The sequence below is a fragment of the Fusarium graminearum genome, chromosome 2 (genome assembly GCF_000240135.3).
Source record: "Fusarium graminearum PH-1 chromosome 2, whole genome shotgun sequence".
NCBI lineage: Eukaryota > Fungi > Ascomycota > Sordariomycetes > Hypocreales > Nectriaceae > Fusarium > Fusarium graminearum.
This window is the reverse complement of record NC_026475.1, coordinates 4,830,485-4,849,473: the sequence shown is the minus strand read 5'-3', so window position 1 is coordinate 4,849,473 and position 18,989 is coordinate 4,830,485. Positions and strand designations below refer to the sequence as shown.

Sequence of the window (18,989 nt, the reverse complement as noted above, 5' to 3'; positions counted from 1 at the left end):
GCCTGTTAGTTAAACACGTCTTGGCCTGAGAGTCACGAAAAAGGCACAGACAGCCCTTTTTGCTTCTCGTGCGTGTCTCTTTGGTACGTATTCCAATGCGACTGATACCTGTTGTAACTGTCGGTGAGCTGGGGCATAAATCCGGGGGAACTGGGGCCCCGCGATATTTGTGTCTGGGGTTGAAGTCGAAACCCTCGGCACAAGCACTGTCAACTCTTGAAGTTGTCTTTCTGATAATGATGTAGTACACGCATCGAGTTTCGAAGTCCATATCCTAGAGTCACCGTTCAGCAGCCATTCATTGTAACAGTGTCTCCATTTCTTTGTACAGTATCTAGAATCGATTGGTGAATAAAAACGAGCCACTAGAATAGAAGTGCCGTGGCAACGTGGCGGAGAGAAAGGCTAGGAAAAACAGCATCTTGTTTGCCTGTAAAGCCGGTCCCACCACCCATGATCAGCTAAGGGTCGAGGTCGAGGGGCAGATTCTACCCAAAGTGGACTAGGGCATCCATCATGACTTGAGCCCGGAGTGGCCGTCTTTTGTTGGGCGAAAGCGATGATCCGAAGGGAACAAAGGTGGAAGAGATGAGATGACGGAAAGACTTGATGGACGTGTTTATCTTGCAGTCTATTACAATTCAGTAGGCCATTGAGGTGGTTGTTGATGGTCCAGGTAGACTCGAGGCATCAGTGCATTGCAAACGAAATGAAAACGCTGAACGTGAGCGATGCAGTATGGTCCAGTAAGCTTTTTTAATGCCCGGGATGATCTAACAAGCAGGCATGTATCTGATTAGGCGCCTGTAGTAAAACCATGTTCAAATGCAGTATGTGTCCGGCCAGTCTTGGCTATTCCAGATGTTTTCACTCGATATGATTCACGGCTTAACGGCTTTACAGCCCAGTCTCACGGATGGCGAGTCAAGAACTCCATTCGCTACACCGAAGTGAAGAGTACGAATACGGATATAATAATTAGCCACCTGGTAAAGCCCGTCTCTGAGGTCATTTGCCCCGAGGCTAGAAGAACGTGCTACAGTACTAAGTCAACATAGCAATGGCAAATCTGGATATCGATGTTGGAACAAGGATCTAGAAGAATCTGTGACGAAAAGGTCGCCAGGGAGACGGCGGGAAGTGGATATCCAAGGTGGGCAGAATATTGGAGCAGTTCTTTGCTGATTCGTAGCTTTGTAGAATGATGAGAGTTTTTGCCAGTCTTTTTGATGTCAATGGCATTGGGAACAAGCTTGATAGCCCAGCCCAACCCAGCACGGACATGGATGCCTTGGTGGGATAGGTATGTACAGAGTAGTTTCAGTTCAACATCCAGGGTTTGGTCGTTGGAAACCCATCTCGTAAGTAAACAGGATTCATAAAAGTATATAGAAATTCTAGAGAATATTGATATCGTCGCCTGGATCTGATATCTCGCGATACAACGGTATTCGCCCCTCGTCTCAAAGACAGCAAACGCATACATACCATGGTGAATCGCTGTCCTCTACAAGGAACATTATTTGTGCATGGGTCTAGCCCAGTGAGACACTAAATCGGAGATGCCTTCAGGGAACTTCCAATGCTTTTCGAGACAAAACCACTCACCGCCCTCATCCACTTACCATATTAGGTCTAGTCTGTGCGCTGATAAAAGCGATAAGCTGAGTCGCCGCCGAAGACAGTGGAAGGAGGGGTTGAAAAAATTGGAGGGGTAGCGCAGAACGCTGAAAATTTTGGTGGCCAGAGGCAAAGTAAAAAAATTTGTGCAGCGAACCTAAAACGTAGCAAGTAATAAAAATTGTGGCCCTCCTCTCTTCCTTTTTCAATACCTCCTCCCTCCTCATCTCCCTCATTCTCTTTCTTCCTCCTCCATCGCTCTCCGGTCGTCCTCCTCCAGACGAACCTCTCTTACTTTCTTTACTCGCGTTCTAGTTTGTTCTTTGGATTCACCTCCGCTGAACGAACACCGCTCCTCATCAAAGAGGAACTTTCTATTATCGCCGATTACAACAGAGTCGACTCCTCCATCGATCTCTGTCTCTTCGACGACCTATTTTCTACCTTATACCCCAAAATATAAAATCCCAAATCGACATTATGCCTACCGAGAACCAGCAGTCGATCAAGGTCCTGGACGAGCTTTTCCAGAAGCTCACCGTGTCCAAGGAGTCCTCTGACATCAAGGAGTCTTCCAACGAGTTGGCTTCTTTCATCAACGGTCGCATCGGTGACCAGGTCGTTCCTGATAAGTAAGTTGCTCTATCTCACCATACCATCACCTGGCTCTTCACTTTGGGCATCATTGGGTATTTGATTATGAGGGATACCTGGCATTCTTGACACTCGCTTCTGGCCTCATTCATTGCAACAGTCAGCAGTCGGAACTCATATGCTTCATGCATGTGAGACGCAGAGCTTGAGAGCGCCTGGAATGGACCGCCTGTGGCGTTGGACAAGCCGATTCGTAGGACTTTTTTCTACGAATCGTTTGCCCCTCCCCCTCCTCTTGAATGCCCAATCTTGCCCCGCCATCTTTTGGTGATGGACGCTCTAGCGCGCTATACCCTGCAATTGCAAACCCCTCCAAAAAGAGCCACAAAAAAATCTGTTCATGTGCTAACCACTTTTGTCCACAGTGTTATCGAGGGCCTGAAGAAGCAGCTCGCCAACAAGAAGGACGCCACTGCCCGTGAGAAGGCTTGCGTTGCCATCGAGGCCATCGCTTCTCACGCCGAGGTCTCCGCTGCCGTCGAGCCTTACCTGGTTGTCCTCCTCCCCGCCGTCCTTGCCGCTGTTGGCGACAAGATCACCGCTGTCAAGAATGCCGCTCAGGGTGCTGTTCTCGCCATTGCTGGCGGCATCAACGCCAACGCTGTCAAGGCTGCCCTCCCCTGCGTCATGGAGTCCATCCGAAGTGCCCAGAAGTGGCCCGAGAAGATGGCCGCTCTTGACTTTGTCGAGTACCTCGTCAAGAACTCCCCTGCTCAGCTCGCCTACCGTGTTCCTGAGCTCATCCCTGTCATCTCCGAGTCCATGTGGGACACCAAGAAGGAGGTTAAGGAGCGTGCTTACAAGACCATGGAGCAGCTTTGCCAGCTGATTGTCAACAAGGATATCGAGCGTTTCATTCCTGAGCTGATCAAGTGTATCGCCAAGCCTGAGAACGTCCCTGAGACCGTTCACTTGCTCGGTGCCACCACCTTCGTTACTGAGGTCCAGGAGCCTACTCTTGCCCTCATGGTTCCCCTTCTGGATCGTGGTCTGGCTGAGCGTGACACCGCTATCAAGCGAAAGACCGCTGTTATTGTCGACAACATGTGCAAGCTCGTCGACGATCCCAACGTTGTCGCTCCTTTCTTGCCCAAGATGATGCCAGGTCTCCAGAAGAACTACGAGAACTTGGCTGACCCCGAGGCTCGTGACAAGACCAAGCAGGCTCTTGACACCCTTACCCGCGTTGGTGACATCAAGAACGGCGTCATCCCTGAGCCCACCTTCCCCGGTGCCGTCAACGTCATCCAGCCCAAGGTTACCGCTGCTCTCTCCCCCAAGTTCGCCAACTACGTGGAGAAGATGGGCCCTGTCATCGAGTACATCTCCGCCATTGCTGGTCAGCTCGTTGATGAGAAGGAGGTCGAGTCCATGATCTGGGTCGACAACCTGAAGGCTTACGTCTCTGTCATCTCTGGCATTGACAACGCCGAGTCCATCGTCGAGAACATCCGCAAGGCCGCTCTTCCCGGTGCTGTCGCCGAGGCTGAGGCCGAGGAGGACGAGGAGGAGGGTGAGGATCTTTGCAACTGTACATTCTCTCTTGCCTACGGTGCCAAGATTCTTCTCAACCAGACTCACCTCCGTCTCAAGCGTGGTCAGCGTTACGGTCTTTGTGGTCCCAACGGTTCCGGAAAGTCCACCCTCATGCGCGCCATCAACAACGAGCAGGTCGAGGGTTTCCCCAAGCAGGACGAGGTCAAGACTGTCTTCGTCGAGCACGACTTGGACTCCGCTGATACTGAGATGACCACCATTGACTGGACCATGAAGAAGCTTGAGGAGGCCGGTGTCACTACCACCCAGGCTGATGTCGAGAAGCAGCTCAACGAGTTCGGTTTCACCGAGCAAATGGTTAAGGGTGAGATCAGCGCCCTCTCTGGTGGTTGGAAGATGAAGCTTGCTCTGTGCCGTGCTGTCTTCGAGGCTCCCGATATTCTGTTGCTTGATGAGCCTACCAACCATTTGGATGTGAAGAACGTTAAGTGGCTCGAGGAGTACCTCAAGAACTCCGCTTGCACCTCCATCATTGTCTCTCACGACTCCGGTTTCCTTGACAACGTCTGCCAGCACATCGTTCACTACGAGCGATTCAAGCTCAAGCGTTACAAGGGTAACCTGGCTGCTTTCGTCGCCCGCAACCCCTCCGCCAAGTCCTACTACGAGCTTGGTGAGTCCGAGATCGAGTTCAGCTTCCCCGAGCCCGGTTTCCTTGAGGGTGTCAAGACCAAGGCCAAGGCCATTCTCCGTGCCACCAACATGTCCTTCCAGTACCCTGGTACCTCCAAGCCCCAGATCAGCGACATCTCCTTCCAGTGCTCTCTGGGCTCTCGTATTGCCGTTATCGGCCCCAACGGTGCCGGCAAGTCTACTCTGATCAACGTCCTCACTGGTGAGCTTATCCCTACCCAGGGTGAGATCTACCAGCACGAGAACATCCGTATCGCCTACATTAAGCAGCACGCTTTCGCTCACATCGATAACCATCTCGACAAGACTCCTTCCGAGTACATCCAGTGGCGATTCCAGACTGGTGAGGATCGTGAGACCATGGACCGTGCCAACAAGATCATCACCGAGGCTGATGAGAAGGCCATGGACAAGGTCTTCCGTATCGAGGGTAGCCAGCGACGTGTCATTGGTATCAACAGCCGAAGAAAGTTCAAGAACTCTTACGAGTACGAGTGTTCTTTCGCCCTTGGTGAGAACGTTGGCATGAAGAACGAGCGATGGGTTCCCATGATGTCTGCTGACAACGCCTGGTTGCCCCGAAACGAGCTTTTGGCCTCTCATCAGAAGATGGTTGCTGATGTCGATATGAAGGAGGCCCTTGCCTCTGGTCAGTTCCGACCTCTGGTCCGAAAGGAGATTGAGTCTCACTGCGCCAACTTCGGTCTCGACGCTGAGCTTGTTTCTCACTCTCGTATGCGTGGTCTGTCCGGTGGTCAGCGTGTCAAGACTGTCCTTGCCGCTTGCTCTTGGCAGCGACCCCATCTTATCGTTCTTGACGAGCCTACCAACTATCTTGACCGTGACTCTCTCGGTGCTCTTTCCAAGGCCCTGAAGAAGTTCGAGGGTGGTGTCATCATCATTACTCACTCTGCGGAGTTCACCAAGGACTTGACTGAGGAGGTCTGGGCCGTCATGGACGGCAAGATGACTCCTTCCGGCCACAACTGGGTTCAGGGCCAGGGTGCTGGTCCTCGTCTCAAGGCTGACGATGGTGATGAGGAGGAGAAGTTCGACGCCATGGGTAACAAGATTGTCACCACCAAGAAGAAGGTCAAGCTGAGCTCTTCTGAGGCGCGAAAGAAGAAGAAGGAGCGTATGGCCCGCCGAAAGCGTGGTGAGGAGGTGTTCAGTGACGAGGATGACTTGTAAACGCATCCTTCTTGACACGTATACTCAGCCATCTCTTGTAACGACTTCTCTTGATGACTACATACCATTTTCCTTTGTCATGCGTTGATCAAAAAAGTTAGGGGTGCGTCTTTTGATAATGGACAACTGCACTTTTGGGCTCCGATAGACGGATTGCTCTGTTAGACTACCACCGTGGAGGAACGAGGAAATGACATGGGGGATTGGAGGATCCTAACTGTGTTTGAGCCCTCGACACGGTGGGTTTGGAGGTTGGCAAATAGTTAGAGCCAAAATAGACTTGATTACGATCACTTTTGTGTCGATATTGTATGTGAATGTGATATGGTGATGTTGACAATGCTTAGAGAAGTCCTGTAAATGAAGGTAGTTGGAGCATCTGTATTCAACCCATCTATCTTGTCCATTCGAAGAATCCAACTATTGATGTCGTTTTCTCAGAGCTGTGATAGAGCTCACTCTTATGATGTTTGAGGAAGTAAACTCGGTGGTACTTGGCTGAGCAAAAAGGCCTCAACTGACCGACACATACAAGCCATCTTTGTCTAGACGTTAACAATATCACGGAATATAAGCATCTCTGCCATGGTCCACCACAACGTCGGTCACATGGGTTTTCGTGCATCTACCCTACGGTGGCCAAGAACAAAAAGTACCGTGGATTGATGCCCATCAATGCATAGAAAGACAAAAAGAATAACTTGATGAGACTGGGACTCGAACCCAGGAGGATTGCTCCACCAGGAAATTGGTGTTAAGGTTAACCTTAACCTGGCGCCATAACCAACTCGGCCATCTCACCGGTTGTAATTGTTGAGGGTTGTAGTGGTAATTCTATCTAGATCGCCCTGATTTTAACTGACCCCTGTCCCTGTTCAACTGGCAACATTCATGCCCGAACAATTGATATGAATCTTACCTAAAGGCAACTACTTTTCATATAGGCAATGGCGCAGATGCAATCGTATGCTTCTTATGCTTAACAATACGGTAGATTTAATCTGTCGCAAAGGAAAGAGTTCCAGTTATCCAGTAGTTTCACATAACCCTCCACTTCACGCTTAACCACAGTGAACCCTTGCTGTAGAGTTTGTCAAGACTGTAATTTTTGTCCTGGTTCTCCCAAGAGTAGAAGCAAATGGAATGACCTCACCGCAGGGTATCAGAATAATCAGCCTCAGGACCGTATGAGACGAAATCGGTACATAGCAGGTCAATTCAGGTTACTTGGGCCAGACTCTTGGGCAGTTTATCTATGCAACCTAACTAAGACTTCAACTTTTCTGTTGCCCGCTAGCCTCGTAACAAGTCTCTCATATGTAGATGATAGATGCTCCAATCCAAGTAAAGGGGGTAATACAAAGTATCACTAATGTATTCAAGCCTATACCTCCCTTCAAGATCACATGCTAGATTCCTTAGTTTGGTAAGTTAACAGGTCATCAACTTCGCCAATTCTTTCCCTCGATAAGTTTGTACTTTACGGACTATCCTATTCCTGTCTCTCATAGATCCCTTGTTCATGTATCGAGACTGAACAACCTTTCCGAACCCCCGAGTCACCGGCGCCGGAATGCCCACCTCCGAATAGCCTGGGCCGTTCTCCAACAACCTCCCTACCAAGCAATCTCCAAACCCCAGTTCTCAGCTCGAACTGACTCCCTCTTAGAGATACAAGCATGGTCACAATCCCAGTCATCAACACGGACGGCGCTTCTGCGGATAAAAGGGGATAGCTCTCAAGAAACCGATCCCTACAATACCAAGGCCCCAAAAGCATTCCTTGCCAAATCATCACCAAATCCGTCAAAGCGGTCCATCGAGTCCGGGACTATCTGAACGGCTTCACGGTCTCGAAATCCGTGCCCTCCTCTTCTCTATCAGTACATAAGTGTAGAGTAGTGATTATAGCAGGATTGCTTATCTACCCCAAAAACCTTATCAACCACCATCCTTGCTTATCACCACCTAGTCAGGACGTCCTCTCCAATCCTCACTTTCCCCTTTCCGACACACCCCCTTCTAGAAAACTCCCGAGCTTCGCAAGTCTCACTCCCCCTCCCTCTTATTTCTCTTGTCCCCTTTCTGTATCAGCGTCCCGCATGATCTGCATGCGCTTTACCCCGACCTCTGACCTAGGAGCTAATCCTGGATGCAACTTTAAACGCGACGTTCAATAGAGGCACAGCAATTTCACCACTGCGCTGCCGATCTCGTGATCGGCCGCAGTGATCTATTGGCCGTATTGTAAAGAATGGCAGCCTTTATGCGTCCGATCGGACTTATCACGACGGCGCAGTAACTTGAAACTATGCAAGTTGTACGTCACGAGCTACGATATGTAGTCATGGAAGTTGGCAAGCTGGATGCAAGATAGATAAACATAGGTAATACGGCAGAATAGAGTCATTGTTTGGTTATTCAGGCAACTGTACGGATATATGATGATTATAACAAACATCTTCTAATCAAGACGTGACTTTATTCAGATCTCACAATCACTCCATATTCAAAAAGTTAATAACGACGCAAATGGTTAACTAAAATGAACATAGCTATTGGGTATAATTTTAGTAGCAAACTACTCAGTATGTGTAAACAAATCGCATGTTCTATGAATTCATGAAAATTTTACAACTGCCACATTTCAACCAAAGACCACAGATGCACTTTACTCGTCCGAGTACACCTTCTTCTTAATACCGACAAGCTGGCCCATTTCCGTCCAGAAACCCTGAGGAGGGGTTGTGATGGAGTTCTCGTAAGCCTCAACGACAGGACGTTCCCAGGTGAGATCAACCTCATGAGGCTTGAGCCAGCGAGTCTTCTTGTAAACCTTCCAGAAGACGAAGAGAATGGGCGCAACGAATTGCATAGTGTAGTTTTGGAAGAACAGCTCTGTGTCCCAGGGTTGGAATGATTTGTAGCCGTAGCACATGACAACGCAAAACTGGAATGCGAGACCAATGTAAGCGCAGTAAGGCTGGAAGTGACCGTAGTAAGGCATCTGTCGTCGGTCGACACCCTGAGCCTGGCAAGCTCGGTAGTAGTTGAGGAAGGTAATTCCCATGACGAGATAGTTGATAAGACCACCAGCAGTCATAAGAGCAATCAGCCAGTTGAGAACCTTGGCGGAGCCGCTACCACACTGGAGGAATGAAAGCATGGGGAACAGCATAACCACACAGAAACAGTAGATAGGGACACCAGAAGCGGTTGTCTTTCGGAGGATCTTGGGGGCACGACCCTCAAGAGCGAGGCCGTAGAGCGATCGAGTGGCACAGTAAGTGTACGTGTTACCGGCCGAGAAGATCGAGGTAAGGAGGAGGGCGTTGACAATGTGAGGAAGGACGTCGACCTTGAGGATGTCCATAGCCATGACGTAAGGCGACGCAGCAGCAGTACCGCTGTCCTCTGTGCCGTCGACAAAGATGGACACGAGCTGGGGGTAGTTGTAGGGGACAACAATACCAACGGCAAGGGAGCCCATAATGAAGAAGAAGCAGAATCGGTAGTAAACGGTCTTGAAAGCAGCCTTGATGTAGACACTGGGTCGCTTGGCCTCGGCAGCCACCATTGAAATGTATTCGGGACCGACGACAGTGAAACCAGCACTCCAGAGGGCGCCGAGGAAACCCTCAAAACGACCAAGAGAATCGGTACCATAGACTTCAGAGAAAGGACCGGGGTTGGACCAGTAACGGAAACCGTAGGCATCCTTCTGGGGATTGCCGCCAACCATTGTAACGAAAGTGAAGCTGAAAAGCATCAGGATGAGGATAACCTTGCCGCCCGACAGCCAGAATTCAGCTTCACCGTAAGCCTTGACAGCCAAGACGTTGAGGAGACTGGACCGCATAAACAATTAGTATGTGATCTTCGTCGCGGAGAGGGTGGGGGTTCTTACGCATATAGTATAATAACACCAATACAGATGCCAGCCGTAGGACCGGGCTCTGTGATCTCGGGACTCCAGTAAGATAGGACAAGGTTGATAGCGGTGATTTCGAATGGAATGAGAAGACCTTCGTAAAGGAAGAAGTTCCAACCAGCCATAAAGCCAAGCGCATCATCACACCAATGACCGGCGAGACGGATGAAACCACCAGAAACAGGCATATAAGTAGTCATTTCGGCGATACCATTGTTCACACATGCGAGAATACCAGAGTAGATTGTGTAGGCGAGAAACAGACCAAGAGGACCACCCTTGGCGAGACCACCACCGATACTCACGAAGAGAGCGGTACCAATGGAACCACCAATGGCAACAAGCTGGATCTGTCTGTTGTTGAGAAGACGGTGCAGACCATCGGCGTTGTCGGTTGTGTGGCCAGTGGTAATGTCGCCATTGTCGGCAAGATACTTGTCGGTGGCAGAGCCATTATTTTCGAACTTGCCGGAGTTCTTCTCCTCGTCAGAAGCCATCTTTGGAGATATCACCAGTAAGGTGAGGCGCGACTGTAGAGTAGGCTAGGAGGGGTCCTGGATGAGGCTCAACGGAGCACAAGTCTGAAGCAGTAAAGCAGCAGACCCAAGTTCAGATAATATACCCTGCAAATCACAAGGTATATATGAGAGAACGTTGAAAGGATAAGGTGAGGATGAGGGAGAGGGGAAGAAAAGAATATCTTGGAGGTGCGGGCACTGAAGGTAATAAATAAATGCGAACATGGGGGGAAGAGTCGATTGACCCCAAGCTGTTTCTTACTCTTCTCTCTCTCTCTCTGTCTATACAATCGAGCAAAGCAGGCTGCAGTACTGTACCCGATCCTGGGATTCCACTAACTCGGACTAGGACTGCCTAACCTAGTAAGAACTAGGACTAGGATTGGGGAGTACGACATCCATGGCTTGCTTGGCTGATGCTGGAGAGTTTTAAAGCCAACCGTACATTACAGAGGTGCTGCAACTGCTCTCCTACCTACCGTTGTCCGTTGCTAACTGTCGACGGCAACGCAGCGGGATGGTAGCGGCCAGTCCGAACAAGGATTAGTTGGAGGAGGTGTGGAGAAACAAAAAGCCAAAGTCAAGCCCGGTTGATTCAACTGCTTCAGGCTACCTCGATCTCGAGTATCCGCCTTCTTGCGTGCGGTATAAAGGCTACCTCGGCGGAATGTAACAAATCAAATAGACATGGATAATTCAGTCAATCAATCAGACACATCCACTCGAGTCAACCAACCGACTAATCATGGATTTGAGTTAATATTTGTAGTTTCGATTTTTGTTGCTTTTACCTGAGAAATTGCCTGGCTTACTTTCTCGATCTTACAATGCAACTTGAGATGGCATTCCATCAATGTCGCCTTTGCTGGCAACTCCAGTGCCACAAGTAATATGCTGTACTTTACTGTAGTTACTGTATTGGTGTAGGGCCCAGAGGAACGGTTCATCTCATCTGCTCTAATAAACCTACCGGGCTGTTCCATCCAACATGAGCAGCCCACGAGGCTCTGTCTGGTGTGCCGTAACTAACTGTCCTTCCGGCATCTTACACTCCATGCCTAGGTGACTACCAACTTCCCCAGAGACAACTAATTCAAGCGGTTTCAGCTCTCTCCACTTGGTGCTCCCAAGATCATAAGCACTGCCCTCCCTTCATGCAGTATCTGCACATTCAGTGTCACTCTGAGTCTTCAACTCAAGGTTGGCCTGTGCCTTGATTTGACTCAACTGCTATACCCAGGAGGCGATATTTCCGGGCAGTGGCGGCCGGAGCCTGACCTGACAGCTCCAAACTTTGTGCGGTTAACAGTTAGCCTTGAGATGGCTATGGCCTGTCGGGCGGTTTTTGCGCCTTGGGATCTCCATGATGTAGCGTCTCAAAAAGATACATCCTCACCCATGTCACTCCTTTCTCCACCCCCATAACGAGGGTAGGATCTTCCCCACCATAGATATGGCTTCTCCACTCGCTTGTCGCACATGTACTCGCTACACATCCGTAGTACCTCGTACAAGGACTGGCTGCATCATCCATGTCAGGATGCTTCCCCGACTGTTTGCCTGGTCCACCTTGATAAGGTGCCTGTCTGTCGTTTGCCCAGCAGCAGTTGGACCCTAAGCCCTCACTGTACCTGGCCGTATACTTCATCTGAAAGACACCCCTTCTCACCAGCTGAACATTCTTAGCACCCTTGAAACAAAAGGCATTTTCCTTCTGCGCCTGGGCAAACCGAACCTCGCCCGATGCAACTCAAGTTTTGACCGGAAGTCGGGAGAACTCGAGACATGACAAGAGTGCTGTATCCGTACCGTCAGATGGGTAGGCCTCCACTGAAAAAGCAGTGTGGAGCTTTCCCCGGTCGTTGCCACAGGTGGATTGCATCCACTGAGGTCTTCTTTATAGTGGCCAGTGCCCTGTGACAGCCCCCAAGTGATAGGCTACTTGGCCAGTTCATCTAGCCAACCAGATCGACCGAATTGATGATTGAGTTGGGTGGGAGATTGGCTCTGTCTGAGCAATTTGCTTGTTGTCGCGCAACAAAGAGCATGGAATCATTTGAACTTGCAAATGGTTTGCAAGTATTACTACGCAAAGCAAACGACCAATGGTCTGAAACTGGCCATGGCTGCCCAGATGCTTACTTTTCTAACCACTATAGTACTTCCTGCCTCCAGGGCATCTGCACTCGCTTCCAAGAACCTGGTTCTATCTGACGTCATTATGGCAGGCTTTATCCGTCCTGAGAGTCGATAACACCTGCCGAATTCGGCGAACAGTTGCGTTGCCAAAGCATGATCCCCATGTTCGCTCTGCTTGCTACTCAGGTTTTGGTACTGATGAAGAATCAAACTCACGCGACAGCAACCCAATTGTATCCGCACGCCCCTTTCCGACTTGCATTGCCGTCTCCTACAAGACAGCAACAATTGGGAGTCACCTAAAGCCTTCTTCTTTAAGCTATGTTACCGGTTACCGGACAAGAATATGGGTCGCGTGCCTGCCTACATCGCAGATCCTTCAGTTACTCCAGAACTACTTTACGTTCCAGCTCTGCGGAATCTGGGGTTTCGCGATGATCCCTCAACAGATGAGTACCGAAGTCATGACAAGCTTAATGACCATTTTCTCAATGGTCTTGAACCCAAGCTCCAACGACGCGTGTTTCGATATTGCCGCTCTCACACCACTATTCCCTCCACCAGCAACACTGGCTCATCCGCTATAGCCTTGGCGAATCGCCCATCTTCAACTTATTAATGTTTGCTACCTGATATTGGACATGCAGATTCAAGCTCATCGGTCACGTGTCGACTGGCAACCACAATTTGAGGAACGGGATGAGCGATGCAGCCAAGACTAACCTGCACACCAATATCACATACCGTTGTATCCAGTCATAATCTTAACTTGTATAGTCAGCTTCTAGCTTTCGACAAATGACGAGTTGAAACCCTTCGATAGACAAGAAAAGGCAAGGCTTGGAGAACACAGATCGATTGCCAACACCATTAAAGAAAGCTTGTCCGTACGGGAGAACACTTGGCTATCTCATGCCGAGCCTTGACGTTGGACCTCGATCTTTCGTGCATGAATCTTTGTCCTATTCGCACGTCGTTAGATCTCTTCTTCAAGAGTACATAGTAGAGTCGCAAGAGTAATGCACATCACTCTGCATCCGTATGTATGATGACAACTTGTGCATTCAACATATTGCCCCTGTCGCGTAGGGAAGAAGTCATAACGCACCACAGCATGTACCGTACCCTGCCAAGCGAGCTGAAGGTGAGACAATTGGCCAAAAGTACTGATACCCTGGCAAATTGTCTAGATCACAGTTGTTCATGAATCGGGCCCGACCAGGAAAGTTGGTATTACGGGCCGAGACTTGCAACAGACGCAATTCCGTAAACTGCGTCTGGCGCGCCTGTCTCGTTATTTTATGGGCCCTGTGGTGCTCTCCTTGCAGCAATGTCAATGCACTGCATTCGCCCGGTTTATAATGGCACTATCTATTTCATGACCATCGTCTTTAACGGAAGAAGCTCGGTGCACTCCCGGGCATGTGTTTACGACTGCCCAATAAACCGTCTCAAACGTTCGATAGTTGGGAATGTGCCGCCTAGGGTCCAGGCGAACCCCCCACGGTTGATTCCTTCGTTCGGGCGCGATTCACAGTTGACGAAAGGCTGTGTCTTCATCCTTGGCACGGAAGACTGATTATAGTGACTTGGCATCAGAATGTACGTACAGGCGGACTTGGCCGCTTGTTGCACGCCGTACAAAATGCGGTGTTTGGAAAATGCCCTGTCAGATTCTTTGAACTTTTACGGCATTATAATCCCTACACAATACATGCAATCCGACGTAATGAAAGTCAGAAAATTGTAGCGTTGCTAATAACATGATCAATCCTGCAGCCCTCACAAAGTGTGCTTTCTACAGTCCATGGCGGCTCATGAAGACAAATTGGAAATATCCGCAGGCTTCGGAAGGAAACCGAGCCTTGCGCAGCCACATTTTCGATTGGCAAACTCGTATCAAAAGTTTCCTTGTGCAGTTTCAATTCGAGAACCCCGTTCTAAACGTCTTGGAGAACGTTGGCTGTCCCTTGTTGGAGACCAAGTGGCCCTTCCCCAACTCTACCTAGTTGTCGGTGTACATACGCTTATTCGGTCTAGATCAGGGACTAAAAAGTGGGAAGCGAGCGTGGTAACGGACAATGAACCTTGTCGACTGCAACGGACCCTGACGGTCCTTATTAAACGCAACAGAGGATATGCGAGACCAAATGACACTTTGCTGTTTAAAACGTCGCTTGACAGGGAACCCAGCAAGCTGAGGCCAAGTCATCAGACGCCTGTTAATGAGTGTATCCACACTATCATAAACTATCGTGTCGGAACTCTGTCGGTTCTTCACGCTCTGAAGCGGATATATTAAGCCGGGGACGAAAATTCTTCATCTGTCAACACAATGACAATGACAGATAATGAGACCAAGACAGGCAGCCAGCCAAGCAATTTCTGTTACCTGCGGATATTAGTCTAGCAGCCAAGATTCTGATCATGATATTGTGTGTTATAGCCAAGCAGCTGGTGTTCCAACTTGCTGTGCCACCCCTACCCTACATACCTTGAGATTGTTGGGGTATCGGCATGATGTACTTACTGTGTCAGTAGTTCACAGGGTGAGGTGGGTTAACTGAGAAGACGATATGACTCTTCAATCATCGGGGTTGGTTTGGCCTTCAAAATTAGTTACCGCCAATATCATGTGCTGAGTATCTTAGTCGGTGTATACTGATTTGTTTGACGGTGGTAACTCATGAACATGTGCATCATTACCAATTCGGGCATATTGACTATAGGGCCTCTATGTATTTAAGCCTTATGCACGTGCTGCAAGCAAGCTGTTCAAGCTGTAGCCTTATTGTGGTTATTTTATTTGTTGCTGTTAATAGGTAGTAGTAGATCCGGCCGCATCTACCGTTCTTTCGGCGTCCGGTGAGGGGCAAGTTCCCCCACTTCTTCCCGGTTCATGCGGTACGGTGCGGAGAAGTGGAAAGAGGGACCCTAAAAAAAATAAAAAAATTCTGTTTCAGCGAAGTCAATGGAAGCCTGTGACTGACTGACTGTATTAGTAAACAGCGGGCACAACCTTGACAACATCCACCAAAAAGTTGCACCAGCAAGTAAACATTTGCAGTTGACCGTCTGCCTGTTGCCGACGATAGAGGCCGCACATTTCGTTTCTTCATTTCACCTCCAAAAAAAGAAACCGAAGGAGAGAAAGGCGTCTTGTTCAGTGCGAAACCGGGGCCAAGACCTAACCCTGCTAAGATCCGTCATAACGTTGACGCCCAATTTGCACCTTTTTTCCTTCTTGATCGACAAAGGCAAGCTCCATATCGCGAGTAGCTACAAAATATAGCTATGAGTGCGAAAGACTATGGAAGCGCCCTGCGCAATGGCCATTATGCCTCTATTCTGCTCTCAAAAGCAAGTGGTGCCGAGTCTCAACCAACCCCGAGCTCAACCTCCGGTTCCGTATCGGATCCAGCCCCGGTTGCCGGGGCCTTGATTAAGGCTTTCGTTACCCAGTTAATTTCATCTGGCTCTGGGTCTGACCCGGCGTCCGAGACACCAGCAGACGCTCCACAGGTTCTCTCAGTAGGCATCGCTGCCCTGAATGCCTTCCTCCAGGTCAACGTCACTGGCCCGGTGCTCCCTGAGTCGGCTGCCATCAGTTCATACTTTACCAAGGGGTGGGCCAGTGCCCAATCGGACGTCAAGAAAAAGTCCCATGCTCATCTTCACAAGGCTTGCCTCAACTATCTTGATGTTGACGGTGTGTCGCCGTATGCTTACATCCCTCATTTGGAACTATTTTCTCTAGCGCGATTCATCCTCACACAGCAGCTCAAATTAGCTACCAACGATGTTGTGAAGATCCCTTCCGAGGAACAATCCCTCAAGTGCAGCCTTGCTTGGACACGACTTCGTGTTAACGTATGGCACTACAAGCTCTTGACACAACCTAGTCTGGGACATGGCTCCAACTTTGCTCGAAGCTCTCAGTGGAGTGATGTGCCTACACTGGCATCCAAGATTTTGGAAGAGATCAACAGTGTACGAGCCCAAGTTCTCGGAGATGAGGTTTGGGCCTCGGACAACGATGCATGGAGTCGCGATGAAAAGGTTCAATTCCTTGTTGAGGCAGCCAACAACTACATCCTGCTGGGGCGTGACGACAAAGCCAAGGAAGCTCTCAAGGAGGCTTCTCAGACAAGCGGTCTCGAGTACGCTCTCTCGGGTGCTCTCGGAAAGAGGACCAAATTCCAGGAGAACAGCATCAGTCAGCTGGTCGTTCTGGCCAAGAGTGGCGCTGAACAACAGAGCGACAGCGCGGAGGAGAAGGCCAAGCCTGATGCCCTTCAGCTCAATGATGACACTCTTCACGAGGAGATCCAATTTTCAAAAGAGGAAAACGTAGAGGATAAGAAGACCTCTCTTCCTACAGCCCTAGCTGATCTGTCACCTGATGACCAGCCACAGCTCTCGCCTCTTGACCAAATCATTCTTCTCACAGAAGCTACGCTTAAGGATGCTTTCTCCCCTATCGACACCCTGACTTCAGCAGAGGTTCTGCCGTACGCAGTACGAGTCATTGGAGACAAGTCGACTAACTGGCAAATTTACACCCATGCCTTGTTGGTCCGTTCTCGAATTGAGGTGCACCGCAGCCGAACTGTTGAGCGAGGTGTGCTTCAACTCCAAGCTGTGGCTGACCAGGTCCTGACCGACACAACTGCTGAGGCCCAACAAAAGGCTGAGGCACAGGAGCAGAGTTCTGAAGCGGATGCCCCAGCGATCCAAGTCACTGCCCCCGATAAAGCCCCGGCACCTATTCAGAGCAAGCCAACCTCTTTCCTTCCTGCCCCCAAAGCTTCAGAATCTGCCCCCGCACACGTCCGCCTCGAGTACATTCACGCCATCTGCTCCCCTCCTCGATGGCATCTTGAGTCTGAGCTGGCCTACGCCTGGGCCGGCATTGGTTCTTTAGCCTCTGCTCTTGAAATTTTCAAGCGACTCAGACTGTGGGCCGAAGTGGCACTCTGCCTCGCCAGCGCCGCGGCGTCCGAGGATGAAGATGGCCGTGGCAGTGGTGGCGAAGAGAAGGCTAAGGGAATTATCCGATGGAGACTGTTCCATCGCACCGGAGAGACATCTCCCACGGACCCAGATGATGAGGATATCGTTAATGATGTGACCCTTCTCAAGGCTGCAGACTTTTCTGGACCAGAGCGTGAGCCTTCGCCACCCAACGCCCCACGATTGTTCTGCATTCTGGGTGATATCGAGAATGATCCTTCTTATTACGAGCGTGCTTGGGAGATCTCCAAGCATCGTTTCGCTCGAGCACAAAAGTCACTTGGCGAATACTACCTTCAGAACAAGGAATGGGAGAAGGCCCGCGAGGCATACAAGAAGGCAACAGCCGTCAACCGCCTGAGTCCCGAGATGTGGAGTCGCCTCGGAGATATCAGCCTGCGTCTTGCACAGTTCCGTGATGCTGCTGAAGCCTTCAACCGTTCCATCGGATCTGCCAGTGATACGGCTGGAGGTGAAGATGCTCGAACGTGGAGCAACCTGGGAAGTGCTCTTTGGAGTCTGTACTGCGAAGTTGTCGCCGAGAACAAGGCGAATCCCACCACCACCGGTGAGCCGTCTGCGCCTGTCCCTGCTGAAGATGAAGAGGACGATGTTGCTCTTGCTACCCCTTCCAAGCCTTCGGACCGTGACCCAGCCACCCTTCTTAGCCAATCTCTTGCGGCTTACAAGCGAGGCGCTTCCATCAGCCACGACAACTGGCGAATTTGGGATAACGTGCTCACATTGGCATCACGTGTCCAACCGCCTGCTGTAGCAGATATGGTTGTTGCGCTCACGCATATCATTCGCATTCGAAAAACCGAAGATGCTCTTGACGTTGATGTCCTTGGTGCGCTACTTCAAGACGCTGTGCTTTCTGTAGAGAAGACATCGAACACAGGTGTGTACGATCCTCCTCGAGGAACACCTGAGAGACTGGTGATGCGCCTGTTTGAGGAGGAGGTGGTACCGCTCATCACAAAGCGATCGGAGCTATGGGCACTGATCTCGCGACTTCGTGCCTGGAGAAGAGATTACTCAGGTTCTATTGACGCAGCTGAGCGAGCATGGCGTGCAGTTCTTGGACAATCGGGAAGTGGTCTTCTGCCCGGCGCAGCAGCCACAACAGAAGATGAGGCGCGAGACTGGACCGTTGACGAGGGTGCTTGGACTATCGTTGTACAGAGAACTGATGAGCTGGTATCAGTGTATGAGAACTGGGGTCCCTCTGTTGAAACTATCGGCAGTAAGTGGAAGGGCAAGGCGAGGAGCGCAGTGAGGAGTGTGATGGGCAAAGGCAAGGAGAGATGGGAGGGAAGTGAAGGCTGGCAGCTGTTGGAAAACCTGATGGAAGGGTTAAGGATTTCTTGAGGAGATCAATGAAAAGGAATTGGCTAGGTCACGAGAAACGCACTAGGCATGATAAGGAAAAGAACAACAATATACACAAAATACAATAGTAAAATACCATGATTTCCAGCCCCTTGTGGACTTATCAACAGCAGATTCAAACTACCCACGCGGAAAGATAGCCGCGATCATTGAAACAACTTCACCGACGCCCATCTGCTGAACAGTCGAAGATTAAGCATATCAGTATCATATCACTTCACAATCACTCAAGTGCAATATATGTGGTCTTTCTTCATCTTAATCCAAGTTCAATTCAACTCTATTCGGTTTCAGGACACCTGATTGGAATACAGATTGACAAGCCAATCATGAGGCGTAAT

The 18,989-nt window shown here is 49.9% G+C and overlaps 4 protein-coding genes and 1 non-coding gene across 5 annotated transcripts; 2 read left to right on the top strand and 3 right to left on the bottom strand.

Annotated features, from left to right (window-relative positions):
* The first annotated feature begins 1,838 nt into the window (after window positions 1–1,838).
* Window positions 1,839–5,950, top strand: FGSG_04181 (elongation factor 3). Its single transcript, XM_011323146.1, has 2 exons — window positions 1,839–2,252; window positions 2,640–5,950. Exons 1-2 carry the CDS (start codon window positions 2,101–2,103, stop codon window positions 5,653–5,655), a joined length of 3,168 nt encoding a protein of 1,055 aa, XP_011321448.1. The 5' UTR covers window positions 1,839–2,100; the 3' UTR covers window positions 5,656–5,950.
* Window positions 5,951–6,357: 407 nt separating this feature from the next.
* Window positions 6,358–6,457, bottom strand: FGSG_20564. The gene has a single exon. It is a non-coding gene; the product is annotated as a tRNA-Leu (tRNA).
* Window positions 6,458–8,177: 1,720 nt separating this feature from the next.
* On the bottom strand, window positions 8,178–10,459 carry FGSG_04182 (uncharacterized protein). Its single transcript, XM_011323145.1, has 2 exons — window positions 9,563–10,459; window positions 8,178–9,503 (listed from the first exon to the last, which is right to left on the bottom strand). Exons 1-2 carry the CDS (start codon window positions 10,081–10,083, stop codon window positions 8,327–8,329), a joined length of 1,698 nt encoding a protein of 565 aa, XP_011321447.1. The 5' UTR covers window positions 10,084–10,459; the 3' UTR covers window positions 8,178–8,326.
* Window positions 10,460–11,428: 969 nt separating this feature from the next.
* FGSG_12294 (uncharacterized protein) lies at window positions 11,429–11,752 on the bottom strand (the record flags this gene model as incomplete). The annotated part of the gene is made up of 1 exon (XM_011323144.1): window positions 11,429–11,752. The coding sequence occupies one exon, from the start codon at window positions 11,750–11,752 to the stop codon at window positions 11,429–11,431; it is 324 nt and encodes a 107-aa protein (XP_011321446.1).
* Window positions 11,753–15,537: 3,785 nt separating this feature from the next.
* Window positions 15,538–18,829, top strand: FGSG_04183 (uncharacterized protein; the record flags this gene model as incomplete). Its single annotated transcript, XM_011323143.1, has 2 exons — window positions 15,538–18,502; window positions 18,717–18,829. The coding sequence occupies 2 exons, from the start codon at window positions 15,538–15,540 to the stop codon at window positions 18,827–18,829; spliced, it is 3,078 nt and encodes a 1,025-aa protein (XP_011321445.1).
* Window positions 18,830–18,989: the final 160 nt, after the last annotated feature.